The sequence below is a fragment of the Bombina bombina genome, chromosome 4 (assembly GCF_027579735.1).
Source record: "Bombina bombina isolate aBomBom1 chromosome 4, aBomBom1.pri, whole genome shotgun sequence".
In the NCBI taxonomy this organism is placed as follows: domain Eukaryota; kingdom Metazoa; phylum Chordata; class Amphibia; order Anura; family Bombinatoridae; genus Bombina; species Bombina bombina.
Genome location: NC_069502.1, coordinates 730,773,214 through 730,790,284, shown reverse-complemented (window position 1 = coordinate 730,790,284; position 17,071 = coordinate 730,773,214). Strand labels below are relative to the sequence as shown.

Below are 17,071 nucleotides of genomic sequence, written 5' to 3'. Positions count from 1 at the left end.
TGTTATCAAGTTTATGCCTGTTTAACATGTCTGAACTTCCAGATAGACTGTGTTCTGAATGTGGGGAAGCCAGAATTCCTATTCATTTAAATAAATGTGATTTATGTGATAATGACAATGATGCCCAAGATGATTCCTCAAGTGAGGGGAGTAAGCATGGTACTGCATCATTCCCTCCTTCGTCTACACGAGTCTTGCCCACTCAGGAGGCCCCTAGTACATCTAGCGCGCCAATACTCCTTACTATGCAACAATTAACGGCTGTAATGGATAATTCTGTCAAAAACATTTTAGCCAAAATGAACACTTATCAGCGTAAGCGCGGCTGCTCTGTTTTAGATACTGAAGAGCATGACGACGCTGATAATAATATTTCCGAAGGGCCCCTAACCCAGTCTGATGGGGCCAGGGAGGTTTTGTCTGAGGGAGAAATTACTGATTCAGGGAACATTTCTCAACAGGCTGAACCTGATGTGATTGCATTTAAATTTAAGTTGGAACATCTCCGCATTCTGCTTAAGGAGGTATTATCCACTTTGGATGATTGTGACAAGTTGGTCATCCCAGAGAAACTATGTAAAATGGACAAGTTCCTAGAGGTGCCGGGGCTCCCAGAAGCTTTTCCTATACCCAAGCGGGTGGCGGACATTGTTAACAAGGAATGGGAAAGGCCCGGTATTCCTTTCGTCCCTCCCCCCATATTTAAAAAATTGTTTCCTATGGTCGACCCCAGAAAGGACTTATGGCAGACAGTCCCCAAGGTCGAGGGTGCGGTTTCCACTTTAAACAAACGCACCACTATACCCATAGAGGATAGTTGTGCTTTCAAAGATCCTATGGATAAAAAATTAGAAGGTTTGCTTAAAAAGATGTTTGTTCAGCAAGGTTACCTTCTACAACCAATTTCATGCATTGTCCCTGTCGCTACAGCCGCATGTTTCTGGTTCGATGATCTGATAAAGGCGGTCGATAGTGAGTCTCCTCCTTTTGAGGAGATTATGGACAGAATCAATGCTCTCAAATTGGCTAATTCTTTCACCCTTTGCAATTGGCTAGGTTAGCGGCTAAGAATTCTGGGTTTGCTATTGTGGCGCGCAGAGCGCTTTGGTTGAAATCTTGGTCGGCTGATGCGTCTTCCAAGAACAAGCTACTTAACATTCCTTTCAAGGGGAAAACGCTGTTTGGCCCTGACTTGAAAGAGATTATCTCTGATATCACTGGGGGTAAGGGCCACGCCCTTCCTCAGGATCGGCCTTTCAAGGCAAAAAATAAACCTAATTTTCGTCCCTTTCGTAGAAACGGACCAGCCCAAGGTGCTACGTCCTCTCAGCAAGAGGGTAATACTTCTCAAGCCAAGCCAGCTTGGAGACCAATGCAAGGCTGGAACAAGGGAAAGCAGGCCAAGAAACCTGCCACTGCTACCAAGACAGCATGAAATGTTGGCCCCCGATCCGGGACCGGATCTGGTGGGGGGCAGACTCTCTCTCTTCGCTCAGGCTTGGGCAAGAGATGTTCTGGATCCTTGGGCGCTAGAAATAGTCTCCCAAGGTTATCTTCTGGAATTCAAGGGACTTCCCCCAAGGGGGAGGTTCCACAGGTCTCAGTTGTCTTCAGACCACATAAAAAGACAGGCATTCTTACATTGTGTAGAAGACCTGTTAAAAATGGGAGTGATTCATCCTGTTCCATTAAGAGAACAAGGGATGGGGTTCTACTCCAATCTGTTCATAGTTCCCAAAAAAGAGGGAACGTTCAGACCAATCTTAGATCTCAAGATCTTAAACAAGTTTCTCAAGGTTCCATCGTTCAAGATGGAAACCATTCGAACTATTCTTCCTTCCATCCAGGAAGGTCAATTCATGACCACGGTGGATTTAAAGGATGCGTATCTACATATTCCTATCCACAAGGAACATCATCGGTTCCTAAGGTTCGCATTCCTGGACAAGCATTACCAGTTCGTGGCGCTTCCTTTCGGATTAGCCACTGCTCCAAGGATTTTCACAAAAGTACTAGGGTCCCTTCTAGCTGTGCTAAGACCAAGGGGCATTGCTGTAGTACCTTACTTGGACGACATTCTGATTCAAGCGTCGTCCCTTCCTCAAGCAAAGGCTCACACGGACATTGTCCTGGCCTTTCTCAGATCTCACGGATGGAAAGTGAACGTGGAAAAGAGTTCTCTATCCCCGTCAACAAGGGTTCCCTTCTTGGGAACAATAATAGACTCCTTAGAAATGAGGATTTTTCTGACAGAGGCCAGAAAAACAAAACTTCTAGACTCTTGTCGGATACTTCATTCCGTTCCTCTTCCTTCCATAGCTCAGTGCATGGAAGTGATCGGGTTGATGGTAGCGGCAATGGACATAGTTCCTTTTGCGCGCATTCATCTAAGACCATTACAACTGTGCATGCTCAGTCAGTGGAATGGGGACTATACAGACTTGTCTCCGAAGATACAAGTAAATCAGAGGACCAGAGACTCACTCCGTTGGTGGCTGTCCCTGGACAACCTGTCACAAGGGATGACATTCCGCAGACCAGAGTGGGTCATTGTCACGACCGACGCCAGTCTGATGGGCTGGGGCGCGGTCTGGGGAGCCCTGAAAGCTCAGGGTCTTTGGTCTCGGGAAGAATCTCTTCTACCGATAAATATTCTGGAACTGAGAGCGATATTCAATGCTCTCAAGGCTTGGCCTCAGCTAGCGAGGGCCAAGTTCATACGGTTTCAATCAGACAACATGACAACTGTTGCGTACATCAACCATCAGGGGGGAACAAGGAGTTCCCTAGCGATGGAAGAAGTGACCAAAATCATTCTATGGGCGGAGTCTCACTCCTGCCACCTGTCTGCTATCCACATCCCAGGAGTGGAAAATTGGGAAGCGGATTTTCTGAGTCGTCAGACATTGCATCCGGGGGAGTGGGAACTCCATCCGGAAATCTTTGCCCAAGTCACTCAGCTGTGGGGCATTCCAGACATGGATCTGATGGCCTCTCGTCAGAACTTCAAAGTTCCTTGCTACGGGTCCAGATCCAGGGATCCCAAGGCGGCTCTAGTGGATGCACTAGTAGCACCTTGGACCTTCAAACTAGCTTATGTGTTCCCGCCGTTTCCTCTCATCCCCAGGCTGGTAGCCAGGATCAATCAGGAGAGGGCGTCGGTGATCTTGATAGCTCCTGCGTGGCCACGCAGGACTTGGTATGCAGATCTGGTGAATATGTCATCGGCTCCACCTTGGAAGCTACCTTTGAGACGAGACCTGCTTGTTCAGGGTCCGTTCGAACATCCGAATCTGGTTTCACTCCAGCTGACTGCTTGGAGCTTGAACGCTTGATTTTATCGAAACGAGGGTTCTCAGATTCTGTTATCGATACTCTTGTTCAGGCCAGAAAGCCTGTAACTAGAAAGATTTACCACAAAATTTGGAAAAAATATATCTGTTGGTGTGAATCTAAAGGATTCCCTTGGGACAAGGTTAAGATTCCTAGGATTCTATCCTTCCTTCAAGAAGGATTGGAAAAGGGATTATCTGCAAGTTCCCTGAAGGGACAGATTTCTGCCTTGTCGGTGTTACTTCACAAAAAACTGGCTGCTGTGCCAGATGTTCAAGCCTTTGTTCAGGCTCTGGTTAGAATCAAGCCTGTTTACAAACCTTTGACTCCTCCTTGGAGTCTCAATTTAGTTCTTTCAGTTCTTCAGGGGGTTCCGTTTGAACCCTTGCATTCCGTTGATATTAAGTTATTATCTTGGAAAGTTTTGTTTTTAGTTGCAATTTCTTCTGCCAGAAGAGTTTCAGAATTATCTGCTCTGCAGTGTTCTCCTCCTTATCTGGTGTTCCATGCAGATAAGGTGGTTTTACGTACTAAACCTGGTTTTCTTCCAAAAGTTGTTTCTAACAAAAACATTAACCAGGAGATTATCGTACCTTCTCTGTGTCCGAAACCAGTTTCAAAGAAGGAACGTTTGTTGCACAATTTGGATGTTGTTCGCGCTCTAAAATTCTATTTGGATGCTACAAAGGATTTTAGACAAACATCTTCCTTGTTTGTTGTTTATTCCGGTAAAAGGAGAGGTCAAAAAGCAACTTCTACCTCTCTCTCTTTTTGGATTAAAAGCATCATCAGATTGGCTTACGAGACTGCCGGACGGCAGCCTCCCGAAAGAATCACAGCTCATTCCACTAGGGCTGTGGCTTCCACTTGGGCCTTCAAGAACGAGGCTTCTGTTGATCAGATATGTAGGGCAGCGACTTGGTCTTCACTGCACACTTTTACCAAATTTTACAAGTTTGATACTTTTGCTTCTTCTGAGGCTATTTTTGGGAGAAAGGTTTTGCAAGCCGTGGTGCCTTCCATTTAGGTGACCTGATTTGCTCCCTCCCTTCATCCGTGTCCTAAAGCTTTGGTATTGGTTCCCACAAGTAAGGATGACGCCGTGGACCGGACACACCTATGTTGGAGAAAACAGAATTTATGTTTACCTGATAAATTACTTTCTCCAACGGTGTGTCCGGTCCACGGCCCGCCCTGGTTTTTTTTTTTTTTTAATCACGTCTGATAATTTATTTTCTTTAACTACAGTCACCACGGTACCATATGGTTTCTCCTATGCTAATATTCCTCCTTAACGTCGGTCGAATGACTGGGGTAGGCGGAGCCTAGGAGGGATCATGTGACCAGCTTTGCTGGGCTCTTTGCCATTTCCTGTTGGGGAAGAGAATATCCCACAAGTAAGGATGACGCCGTGGACCGGACACACCGTTGGAGAAAGTAATTTATCAGGTAAACATAAATTCTGTTATATATTTTTTTAAGTAGACAACCCAAGGTATTAATCTAGGCCATTTTGGTATATTTCATGCCACCATTTCACCGCCAAATGCGATGAAATAAAACATTTTTTTAACTTTTTTCACAAACTTTGGGTTTCTCAACTTTCTCAACTTTGGTTGTAAAAACATCTCTGGGGTCCCCTTTGTTCAGAAATAGTAGACATATATGGTTTTACCATTGCTTTTTGGTAATTAGAAGGCCGCTAATTGCAGCTGTGCACCACACTTCTATTACTCCCGACAGTGAAGGGGCTAATTAGGTATCTTAAAAGGTTAATGTTAGCTTTAGTGTAGAGATTATCCTCCCACCTGACACTTCCCACCAACTGATTCCTCCCAAACAGCTCTCTTCCCTCCCACATCCCCCACTGGTCACCCCCATCTTAAGTACTGACAGACAGTCTGCCAATAAAAAATAAAAAAAAAAAACTTTTTTTTTTCTGCAGTTTAGGATTGCCCTAACCCTCAAACCTCCCTGATCCCCCCCCCAACACAGCTATCTAAACCTCCCCTGCCCTAACTATTGCCACCATCTTGTCATCATTGTCTGCCAGTACCTATAAACCCCTTTATTTATATATATATATATATATATATATATATTTTATTTTTTTTAAATTCTGTATTGTAGTGGTGCCACAACCTTCCCCCCTCCCACGAACGTCATTAAGTCCCGCCCCCCCCCCCCCCCCCCCGTGTTCCCAAACACATTTTCTGTAGTGTAGCTGCTCCAATCCGTAGCATAGGGTCCTCCCACTCCCTTCCCACCCGCCTCCCGCCCACACCTCCCGCCTGCTCCAGCAGATGATCTGTAACGATCAGGCATCTGCCCTCATATGGAGACAGAGCACTGATCGCGCTCCGGCTCCATATGCGGGAGATGCCTGAAGCTTCAGGAGCTCCAGATCTCGACTGTAACTTAACAACCGAGAGTATTGGAGCTTCCTGAAGCAACGACGTGTATATATACGTGGTGCGGTATGAAAGCCAAAGTACCGCACAACGTATATATACGTCGTATTGGATAGAGGATAAACTGATTTTATCAGTATCTGGTTACATTGTGCAAGTGCACTCAGTAGAAATTAATATGCTCTCGGTTATCACATTAAAGCATATTACATAATATACTAGCATTATTTAAGGCAATTCATCTATGTATTTACTTATCAATTGTTGTACTACATTATGGGGTGATTCATATGATGTCCTTTTTCACTTCCATACTTGGCCCCAATATTGGTCTCCCCGTGTTTCCCCTTTAGTGCATAGGTTTCCCAAGTACTGTCTTTTTAAATTATACTTAGCATTCTATTGGATATGGCCCCTTTAAAAGGAAGGGGCCATACCTTGAACACCTGTCCTATGATTAAGTGCCGTGTTGGGCACGAAACATGTTAGGATGTTCTGTCTGCCTAGCCTGCTTGTACCTTGTTTTTAAACTGAACTAATAAATTTTGGATTTTTATATTACAACCACCAGTGCAGCTGATTACATCTTTTTTCCTTTGCTATTATTGCGGCGGAACCGGCCGCATTTTCGGCTTGCACCCCCTGTGGCTTCACACCAATTACATTCCCCCTGTGACTTCCGGTGGCGTCTACAGCCAGCAACGGACTGGAGCGGCAGTTGTCTATGGACATATTACATCTCTAGTTGTTTTAAGGCCATCTGGCTATTTTCCTGAAATAATTTGGACTTCTTTTGATATTCAAAACATAATAAACAGATATTGTAGGTTTGGAACATCAATTCACATCTATATTTTACCCTATTTTACTTTCTGACATATATAAAGAGTTTATGATTGTAAATAGTCTACAGCCGTCAATGGTTGATCATTGCTTAATCATTACTATTAAATTCAAAGTAATTCCTTTTGCTAATTTTCACCCTAATATTTGTAACTTTTTAGTACCCCATTTATAATGCATCCTTCCTATCCCTATTTTTCGCATGTTTTTTTACAAATTATCCCTCTATAAAAGGCACTCCTAATGTTTCAGAACTACATTACCCATGATGCTTAGGCACTCTGAAGTCCAGTTGAGCATCATTGGAAATGCAGTTCTGAAACATCTGGAAGGCCAAGGTTCTCCATCCCTGCTCTATAAGATTCAGTCCTGCATTCCTCTTTCTTATAGTATTCTTTGTCTTTTTTTCTCCCAACAAATAATTTCAAGGAAAGACAACAATGATCCCTTTATTACTTCTATTAAAAATGTCTTTACGTCCAGCTGTAATCCTTGAATACTTTAAAACAATTGAAATTGGATTATTTTGTCTTTACTTAGAACCCTCTTATCCAAAGGGAGAGTCTGGTGGGTCTGTTCGACGGAGTTGGGAGCTTCAAACGTTTATCAACCATACTCGAGGTAATGAAAGTGAATATATATTATGCCTTTTCCTTTTCAAAGCTTCTAAACTTTTTATTTCAAGAGCAATACATAATCACAAAACATAATCGCATTTCTAGGTCCAACATCATTAGATTGTAGATCTCTATATTCATACATTTTATTATTTAATTATTTTTTGCTTAGTTGTACTATGTAAAACTAATGGAAGTGTTAATAATTACAAAGCAGAACATTAATCAATGAGAGAGGGCATTACATAGACCTCTTATCTGTTTCAGAAAGGTGGTGTGGAATGTTGTTCAGACAGATACTTGTAACATTGGTAAATAAAAGTAGTGCTATGGACCCTCTATGGCAGGGGTGCTCAACCTTGGCACTACAGAGGTTTAGAAGCTACATTTCCCATGATGCTCAGCCAGCATTTCTCATGATGTTCAAACACTTTAAACTGGCTGAGCGTCATGGGAAATGTAGTTCCAAAACCTCTGGGGAGTGCCATGTTTGAGCAGCCCTGCTCTATTGTATGGGAAAAGGTTCCATCATTAATTAACACCATTGCTTTTCTTTTATAGACACAGCTGCCAGGCATAGGCCCATGGAAGCTGTGCAGAAGTCATTGTTATTATTTGAAGAGGCGCGGTATCGAGAGATGCGAAGAAAGAACATCATTGGCCAAGTTTGTGATACCCCTAAATCCTATGATAACGTAATGCATGTTGGACTTAGGAAGGTGACTTTCAAGTGGCAAAGAGGCAACAAAATTGGTGAGGTGTTAATTAAATAGGATTTCAGTCAATGTATTTTATTATGTGACACCTCAGAAATCCATTTACAGTATGATTCTTGAGTAAATTGTATTTCTCAAAAACTATATCAATACTTTTTTCTGATAACCTTACCATTTGTAAATGTAAATAATGATGCTCCCATATGCTTAGTTATGCAATTTATGGTAAGGTATCTGTTAGCTTAGGATAGTTTGAGTAGCCATAATTGTTTTATTGCAGCCAAGTGGTTAAGGACATTTTGTTATTTATCTTTTTAACAAGCTATGGAAATGTTTTTCACAAAAAACATATGTGCTAGATTTTAAGAATCTTATTGAAACTTAAAAAATCATGGAAATACTTAGATTACGAGTTTTGCGTTAGGCTTAAAAAGCAGCGTTGGCCGGTCCCAACGCTGCTTTTTAACGCCCACTGGTATTACGAGTCTTGCAGGTACAGGTGTACCGCTCACTTTTTTGGCCAGACTTTGAAATACCGCAAATCCACTTACGTAAATTGCGTATCCTCTTTTTTCAATGGGACTTGCATAGCGCCGGTATTACGAGTCTGCCAAAAAGTGAGCGGTAGACCCTCTCCTGTCAAGACTGGTACCGCATTTTAAAGTCAGTAGTTAAGAGTTTTACACTACAACGCTGTAGCATAAAACTCTTAACTAAAGGGCTAAAAAGTACACTAACACCCATAAACTACCTATTAACCCCTAAACCGAGGCCCTCCCACATCACAAACACTAAAATACATTTTTTAACCCCTAATCTGCCGAACCGGACATCGCCACCACTATAATAAATATATTAACCCCTAAACCGCTGCACTCCCGCCTGGCAAACATTAGTTAAATATTATTAACCCCTAATCTGCCGTCCCTAACATCGCCGACACCTAACTACATTTATTAACCCCTAATCTGCCTCCCCCAACGTCGCCGCCACTATACTAAAGTTATTAACCCCTAAATCTAAGTCTAACCCCCCCAACTTAAATATAATTTAAATAAATATAAATAAAATTACTATAATTAACTTAATTATTCCTATTTAAAACTAAATACTTACCTGTAAAATAAACCCTAAGCTAGCTACAATATAACTAATAGTTACATTGTACCTAGCTTAGGGTTTATTTTTATTTTACAGGCAAGTTTGTATTTATTTTAACTAGGTAGAATAGTTATTAAATAGTTATTAACTATTTAATAAACTACCTAGCTAAAATAAATACAAAAGTACCTGTAAAAAAAAACCTAACCTAGGTTACACTAACACCTAACACTACACTATAATTAAATTAATTCCCTAAACTAAATACAATTAAATACAGTTAGCTAAAGTACAAAAAAACCGCCACTAAATTACAGAAAATAATAAACAAATTACAAGATTTTTAAACTAATTACACCTAATCTAATCCCCCTAACAAAATAAAAAGTGTAGGGTAGGGCTTTTTTTTATTTTGGGGGTGCTTTTTTATTTTGTTAGGGGGATTAGATTAGGTGTAATTAGTTTTAAAATCTTGTAATTTGTTTATTTTCTGTAATTTTGTGGGGGGTTTTGTACTTTAGCTAATTTTATTTAATTGTATTTAATTGAATTTAATTTAGGGAATTAATTTAATTATAGTGTGGTGTTAGTGTAACTTAGGTTAGGTTTTATTTTACAGGTACTTTTGTATTTATTTTAGCTAGGTAGTTTATTAAATAGTTAATAGCTATTTAGTAACTATTCTACCTAGTTAAAATAAATACAAACTTGCATGTAAAATAAAAATAAACCCTAAACTAGATACAATGTAATTATTAGTTATATTGTAGCTAGCTTAGGGTTTATTTTATAGGTAAGTATTTAATTTTAAATAGGAATAATTTAGTTAATTATAGTAATTGTATTTAGATTTATTTAAATTATATTTAAGTTAGGGGGGGTTAGGGTCAGACTTAGGTTTAGGGGTTAATATGTTTATTATAGTGGGGGGCGACGTTGGGGGCGGCATATTAGGGGTTAATAAGTGTAGGTAGGTTGCGTCAACATTTGGGGGTGGCAGATTAGGGGTTAATAAATATAATGTAGGTGTCGGCGATGTTGGGGGCAGCAGATTAGGGGTTTATAAGTATAATGTAGGTGGCGGCGGTGTCCGGAGCGGCAGATTAGGGGTTAATATAATGCAGGTGTCTGCGATGTCGGGGGCGGCAGATTAGGGGTTAATAAGTGTAAGGTTAGGGGTGTTTGGACTCGGGGTTCATGTTAGGGCGTTAGGTGTAGACATACATTTTATTTCCCCATAGGAATTAATGGGGCTGCGTTAGGAGCTAAACGCTGCTTTTTTTCAGCCGGCTCTCCCCGTTGATTCCTATGGGGAAATCGCGCATGAGCATGTTACACCAGCTCAATGCTGACTTAAGCAGCGCTGGTATTGGAGTACGGTAATGAGCAAAATTTTGCTCAGTGCTCACTTCTTGTCTTTTAATGATGGGTTTGTAAAAACCCGTAATACCAGCGCTGTCTGTAAGTGAGCGGTGAGTGAAAACTGCTCGTTAGCACTGCACAGCTTCTAACGCAAAACTCGTAATCTAGCCGTTGGTTTCTTTTCATTCATAATAGAGATTGGAAGAATAAAAATATGAATCTGAGCTCATGGTGGTTTAGTCCTCTAAAATTGCACATCAAATTTTGATTAAGAGTGAGCTGAAACTAGGAAGTGTTTTACTTTTCATGTTTTAGGGCCTGATGATATAAACCTCTCCTCTTAGATAAGATGATATAAACCTCTCTGCTTAGATGAGATATGTAATGATCCTACTGCACTGCGTGATCCGTAGTCAGATTCTAAAAAGGCAAATTTGACTAAACTTCTCCAAGTGATGTTCACTGCATTTCTGTATGTGAAGGAGAGACCAGCCTAGTGAAATATAGCAGTGCATGAGAGTTCTGCTGCATTTACACTATGTGCTTTGTATTTTATATTACTTTAGACTTCAGATTAAGTTTTATAATATTTAAACTTTGCACTTTCTATTTTAATGCATATAGATTATGTATACAGCAGTGTATTTAGGATTGTGGGTTTCCTAATTCTGATTATGCTTTGAGAGTTTCTGTGTAACTTTAACAAATTAGACTAAAACTTTGTATATTTATGTGTATATTTTACTAATTACATTGCACTTTGTTCTATTTAAAATAAAACTGAAAAATGAACAGCTTCAATTTCCCAGAGAGCTTTATTCTTTTTCTATGGGTCCAATAATCAAAGATTCTTTCGTTTGGAGAGAAATTATAGTGCATACTTCAAACGGGCTGAACTCACTGAATTTTTTAAGAAAAAGGGGTGGACCCTGGAAGTCCCAGAGAGATTAGAGATGCTTTACATAGAAAATAATGAGGCTCTCTGAGGTACAGAATTTCACAGGGGAGAGAGAAGTTAACAGGGAAATACCTGGGCGTGATATAAAGTCTCAGTTTACAGCAAATACAAATTAAAGTGAAATATTTTCACTACAATTAAACGTGTTTTGTCACTAGTTTAGTATATATTATTTCTCTTGTTAAGTGTAGTCAGTCCACGGGTCATCCATTACTTATGGGATTATATCTCTTCCCCAACAGGAAGTTGCAAGAGGATCACCCAAGCAGAGCTGCTATATAGCTCCTCCCCTCACATGTCATATCCAGTCATTCTCTTGCAACCTAACTAAAGATAGGTCGTTGTGAGAGGTCTGTGGTGTTTTTAAACTTAGTTTATTTCTTCAATCAAAAGTTTGTTATTTTAAATGGCACCGGAGTGTGCTGTTTGTTTCTCAGGCAGCATTAGAAGAAGAATCTGCCTGCGTTTTCTATGATCTTAGCAGACGTAACTAAGATCCACTGGCTGTTCTCGCACATTCTGAGGAGTGAGGTAACTTCAGAAAAGGGGAATAGCATGCAGGGCCCCCCTGCAAACGAGGTATGTGCAATAAATTATTTTTCTAAGCAATGGAATTGACTGAGAAATTACTGCTGATACCAATGTAATGTAAGTTCAGCCTTAAATGCAGTGGTAGCGACTGGTATTAGGCTGATGAGTGTGTGTACACTGAAGTATTTTTCTAAGGAATGGAATTTGACTCAGAAAATACTGTTAATACTGAAGTAATGTATGAGCCTTAACTGCAGTAAAAGCGACTGGTAGCAGGCTTATTAATAACACTTCATAACTTTTAAAATGTTAATCGTTTTTTGTGAGGTACTTGGTGATAAAACTTATTGGGGCATGATTTTTACCACATGGCTAACTTTTGTTTCTGCATAGAAACAGTTAACTGAGCTTCCCCACTGTTGTAATATGAGTGGGAGGGGCCTATTTTAGCGCTTTTTTGCGCAGTAAAAATTCAGTCACAATCTTCCTACTTCATCCTCCATGGTCCAGGACGTCTCTAGAGAGCTCAGGGGTCTTCAAAATTCATTTTGAGGGAGGTAATCAGTCACAGCAGACCTGTGACAGTGTGTTTGACTGTGATAAAAACGTTAATTATTAAATTGTTATCCGTTTTTGGGTATTAAGGGGTTAATCATCCATTTGCTGGTGGGTGCAATCCTTTGCTAACTTAATACATTTACTGTGAAAATTTGGTTGCTATAACTAATTTGGTTCATTGTTATTTCAACTGTGAAAGCTTTTTGTGCTTCTTAAAGGCACAGTAGCGTTTTTTATATTGCTTGTAAATTTATTTGAAAAGTATTTTCCAAGCTTGCTAGTCTAATTGCTAGTCTGTTTAAACATGTCTGACACAGATGAATCTGTTTGTTCACTATGTATGAAGGCCAATGTGGAGCCCCATAGAAAGTTGTGTACTAAATGCATTGATGTAACTTTAAATAAAATCAGTCTTTACATGTAAAGAAATTATCACCAGACAACGAGGGGGAAGTTATGCCGACTAACTCTCCCCACGTGTCAGTACCTTCGCCTCCCGCTCAGGAGGTGCGTGATTTTGTGGCGCCAAGTACATCAGGGAGGCCCTTACAAATCACTTTGCAAGACATGGCTACTGTTATGACAGAAGTATTATCTAAATTGCCAGAATTAAGAGGCAAGCGTGATAGCTCTGGGTTAAGGACAGAGCGCGCTGATGATGTGAGAGCCATGTCCGATACTGCGTCACAATTTGCAGAACATGAAGACGGAGAGCTTCATTCTGTGGGTGACGGATCTGATCCAGGGAGACTGGATTCAGAGATTTCTAATTTTAAATTTAAGCTTGAGAACCTCCGCATATTGCTAGGGGAGGTATTAGCGGCTCTGAATGATTGTAACACGGTTGCAATTCCAGAAAAATTATGTAGGTTGGATAGATACTATGCGGTACCGGTGTATACTGACGTGTTTCCTATACCTAAAAGGCTTACAGAGATTATTAGCAAGGAGTGGGATAAACCCGGTGTGCCTTTTTCCCCTCCTCCCATATTTAGGAAAATGTTTCCTATAGACGCCACCACACGAGACTTATGGCAGACGGTCCCTAAGGTGGAGGGAGCAGTTTCTACTATAGCTAAGCGTACCACTATCCCGGTGGAGGATAGTTGTGCCTTTTCAGATCCAATGGATAAAAAATTAGAAGGTTACCTTAAGAAAATGTTTGTTCAACAAGGTTTTATCTTACAGCCCCTTGCATGCATTGCGCCTGTCACTGCTGCGGCGGCATTCTGGTTTGAGTCTCTGGAAGAGGCCATTCGCACAGCTCCATTGGATGAAATTATGAACAAGCTTAAAGCACTTAAGCTAGCTAACGCATTTGTTTCTGATGCTGTCGTACATTTAACCAAACTTACGGCTAAGAACTCCGGATTCGCCATCCAAGCGCGTAGAGCGCTATGGCTTAAATCCTGGTCAGCTGATGTGACTTCTAAATCTAAATTGCTTAATATTCCTTTCAAAGGGCAGACCTTATTCAGGCCCGGCTTGAAAGAAATTATCGCTGACATTACGGGAGGTAAGGGCCATGCTCTGCCTCAGGACAGGGCCAAACCAAAGGCCAAACAGTCTAATTTTCGTGCCTTTCGTAACCTCAAGGTAGGAGCAGCATCAACTTCCTCCGCTCCAAAACAGGAAGGAGCTGTTGCTCGTTACAGACAGGGCTGGAAAACTAACCAGTCCTGGAACAAGGGCAAGCAGGCCAGAAAACCTGCTGCTGCCCCTAAGACAGCATGAAGAGAGGGCCCCCTATCCGGAAACGGATCTAGTGGGGGGCAGACTTTCTCTCTTCGCCCAGGCTTGGGCAAGAGATGTCCAGGATCCCTGGGCGTTGGAGATCATATCTCAGGGATATCTTCTGGACTTCAAAGCTTCTCCTCCACAAGGGAGATTTCATCTTTCAAGGTTATCAGCAAACCAAATAAAGAGGCGTTTCTACGCTGTGTACAAGACCTCTTACTAATGGGGGTGATCCACTCAGTTCCGCGGACGGAACACGGGCAAGGATTCTATTCAAATCTGTTTGTGGTTCCCAAGAAAGAGGGAACCTTCAGACCAATCTTGGACTTAAAAATCCTAAACAAATTCCTAAGAGTTCCATCATTCAAAATGGAAACTATTCGAACCATCCTACCCATGATCCAAGAGGGTCAGTACATGACCACTGTGGACTTAAAGGATGCCTACCTTCACATACCGATTCACAAGGATCATTATCGGTACCTAAGATTTGCCTTCCTAGACAGGCATTACCAGTTTGTAGCTCTTCCCTTCGGGTTAGCTACGGCTCCAAGAATCTTTACAAAAGTTCTGGGCTCACTTCTGGCGGTACTAAGACCGCGAGGCATAGCGGTGGCTCCGTACCTAGATGACATTCTGATACAAGCGTCAAGTTTTCAAACTGCCAAGTCTCATACAGAGATAGTTCTGGCATTTCTGAGGTCGCATGGGTGGAAGGTGAACGTGGAAAAGAGTTCTCTATTACCACTCACAAGGGTTCCCTTCCTAGGGACTCTTATAGATTCTGTAGAGATGAAAATTTACCTGACGGAGGCCAGGTTATCAAAACTTCTAAATGCTTGCCGTGCCCTTCATTCCATTCCACACCCGTCAGTAGCTCAGTGCATGGAAGTAATCGGCTTAATGGTAGCGGCAATGGACATAGTACCATTTGCGCGTCTGCATCTCAGACCGCTGCAATTGTGCATGCTAAGTCAGTGGAATGGGGATTACTCAGATTTGTCCCCTCTACTAAATCTGGATCAAGAGACCAGAGATTCTCTTCTATGGTGGCTTTCTCGGCCCCACCTGTCCAAGGGGATGACCTTTCGCAGGCCAGATTGGACGATTATAACAACAGACGCCAGCCTTCTAGGTTGGGGCGCAGTCTGGAATTCCCTGAAGGCTCAGGGATCATGGACTCAGGAGGAGAAACTCCTCCCAATAAATATTCTGGAGTTAAGAGCAATATTCAATGCTCTTCTAGCTTGGCCTCAGTTAGCAACTCTGAGGTTCATCAGATTTCAGTCGGACAACATCACGACTGTGGCTTACATCAATCATCAAGGGGGAACCAGGAGTTCCCTAGCGATGTTGGAAGTCTCAAAGATAATTCGCTGGGCAGAGTCTCACTCTTGCCACCTGTCAGCGATCTACATCCCAGGCGTGGAGAACTGGGAGGCGGATTTTCTAAGTCGCCAGACTTTTCATCCGGGAGAGTGGGAACTTCATCCGGAGGTCTTCGCTCAACTGATTCATCGTTGGGGCAAACCAGATCTGGATCTCATGGCGTCTCGCCAGAACGCCAAGCTTCCTTGTTACGGATCCAGGTCCAGGGACCCGGGAGCGGTGCTGATAGATGCTCTGACAGCCCCTTGGGTCTTCAACATGGCTTATGTGTTTCCACCATTTCCGATGCTTCCTCGACTGATTGCCAAGATCAAACAGGAGAGAACATCGGTGATTCTGATAGCGCCTGCGTGGCCACGCAGGACCTGGTATGCAGACCTAGTGGACATGTCGTCCTGTCCACCATGGTCTCTGCCTCTGAGGCAGGACCTTCTAATTCAGGGTCCTTTCAACCATCCAAATCTAATTTCTCTGAGGCTGACTGCATGGAGATTGAACGCTTGATTCTATCAAAGCGTGGCTTCTCGGAGTCGGTTATTGATACCTTAATACAGGCTAGGAAACCTGTTACCAGAAGAATTTACCATAAGATATGGCGTAAATATTTATATTGGTGCGAATCCAAGAGTTACTCATGGAGTAAGGTTAGGATTCCTAGGATATTGTCTTTTCTACAAGAGGGTTTAGAAAAGGGCTTATCCGCTAGTTCATTAAAGGGACAGATTTCTGCTCTGTCTATTCTTCTACACAAGCGTCTGGCAGAAATTCCAGACGTTCAGGCTTTTTGTCAGGCTTTGGCTAGGATTAAGCCTGTGTTTAAGACTGTTGCTCCGCCGTGGAGCTTAAACTTAGTTCTTAACGTTCTGCAAGGCGTTCCATTTGAATCCCTTCATTCCATTGATATAAAGCTGTTATCTTGGAAAGTTCTGTTTTTGATGGCTATTTCCTCGGCTCAAAGAGTCTCTGAGTTATCTGCCTTACATTGTGATTCTCCTTATCTGATTTTTCATTCAGACAATGTAGTTCTGCGTACTAAACCTGGGTTCTTACCTAAGGTAGTTTCTAACAGGAATATCAATCAAGAGATTGTTGTTCCATCATTGTGTCCTAACCCTTCTTCAAAGAAGGAACGACTTTTGCATAACCTGGACGTAGTCCGTGCCCTGAAGTTCTATTTGCAGGCAACTAAAGATTTTCGTCAAACTTCTTCCCTGTTTGTCGTTTACTCTGGACAGAGGAGAGGTCAAAAGGCTTCGGCTACCTCTCTCTCCTTTTGGCTTCGTAGCATAATACGTTTAGCCTATGAGACTGCTGGACAGCAGCCTCCTGAAAGAATTACAGCTCATTCTACTAGAGCTGTGGCTTCCACCTGGGTCTTTAAAAATGAGGCTTCTGTTGAACAGATTTGCAAGGCTGCGACTTGGGGCGCGATCCGATATCGATCGCAGTTTGCGGCGCAAGCGAGGGAACCGGCGTCGCCCGCAGTTTCAGCTCGCAACTCGAGCTATCCCATAT

General features: G+C 42.0%; 1 protein-coding gene across 7 annotated transcripts in view; it reads left to right on the top strand.

Annotated features, from left to right (window-relative positions):
* Positions 1 to 17,071, top strand: part of MAP3K4 (mitogen-activated protein kinase kinase kinase 4) — a 481,171-nt gene that overhangs the window by 426,405 nt on the left and 37,695 nt on the right. For all 7 annotated transcript variants that reach the window (XM_053710936.1, XM_053710933.1, XM_053710939.1 and 4 more), the window contains 2 exons: positions 7,128 to 7,208; positions 7,766 to 7,957. In XM_053710936.1, the coding sequence (XP_053566911.1) occupies positions 7,128 to 7,208; positions 7,766 to 7,957 (273 nt within the window). The remainder of the gene's footprint in view (positions 1 to 7,127; positions 7,209 to 7,765; positions 7,958 to 17,071) is intronic.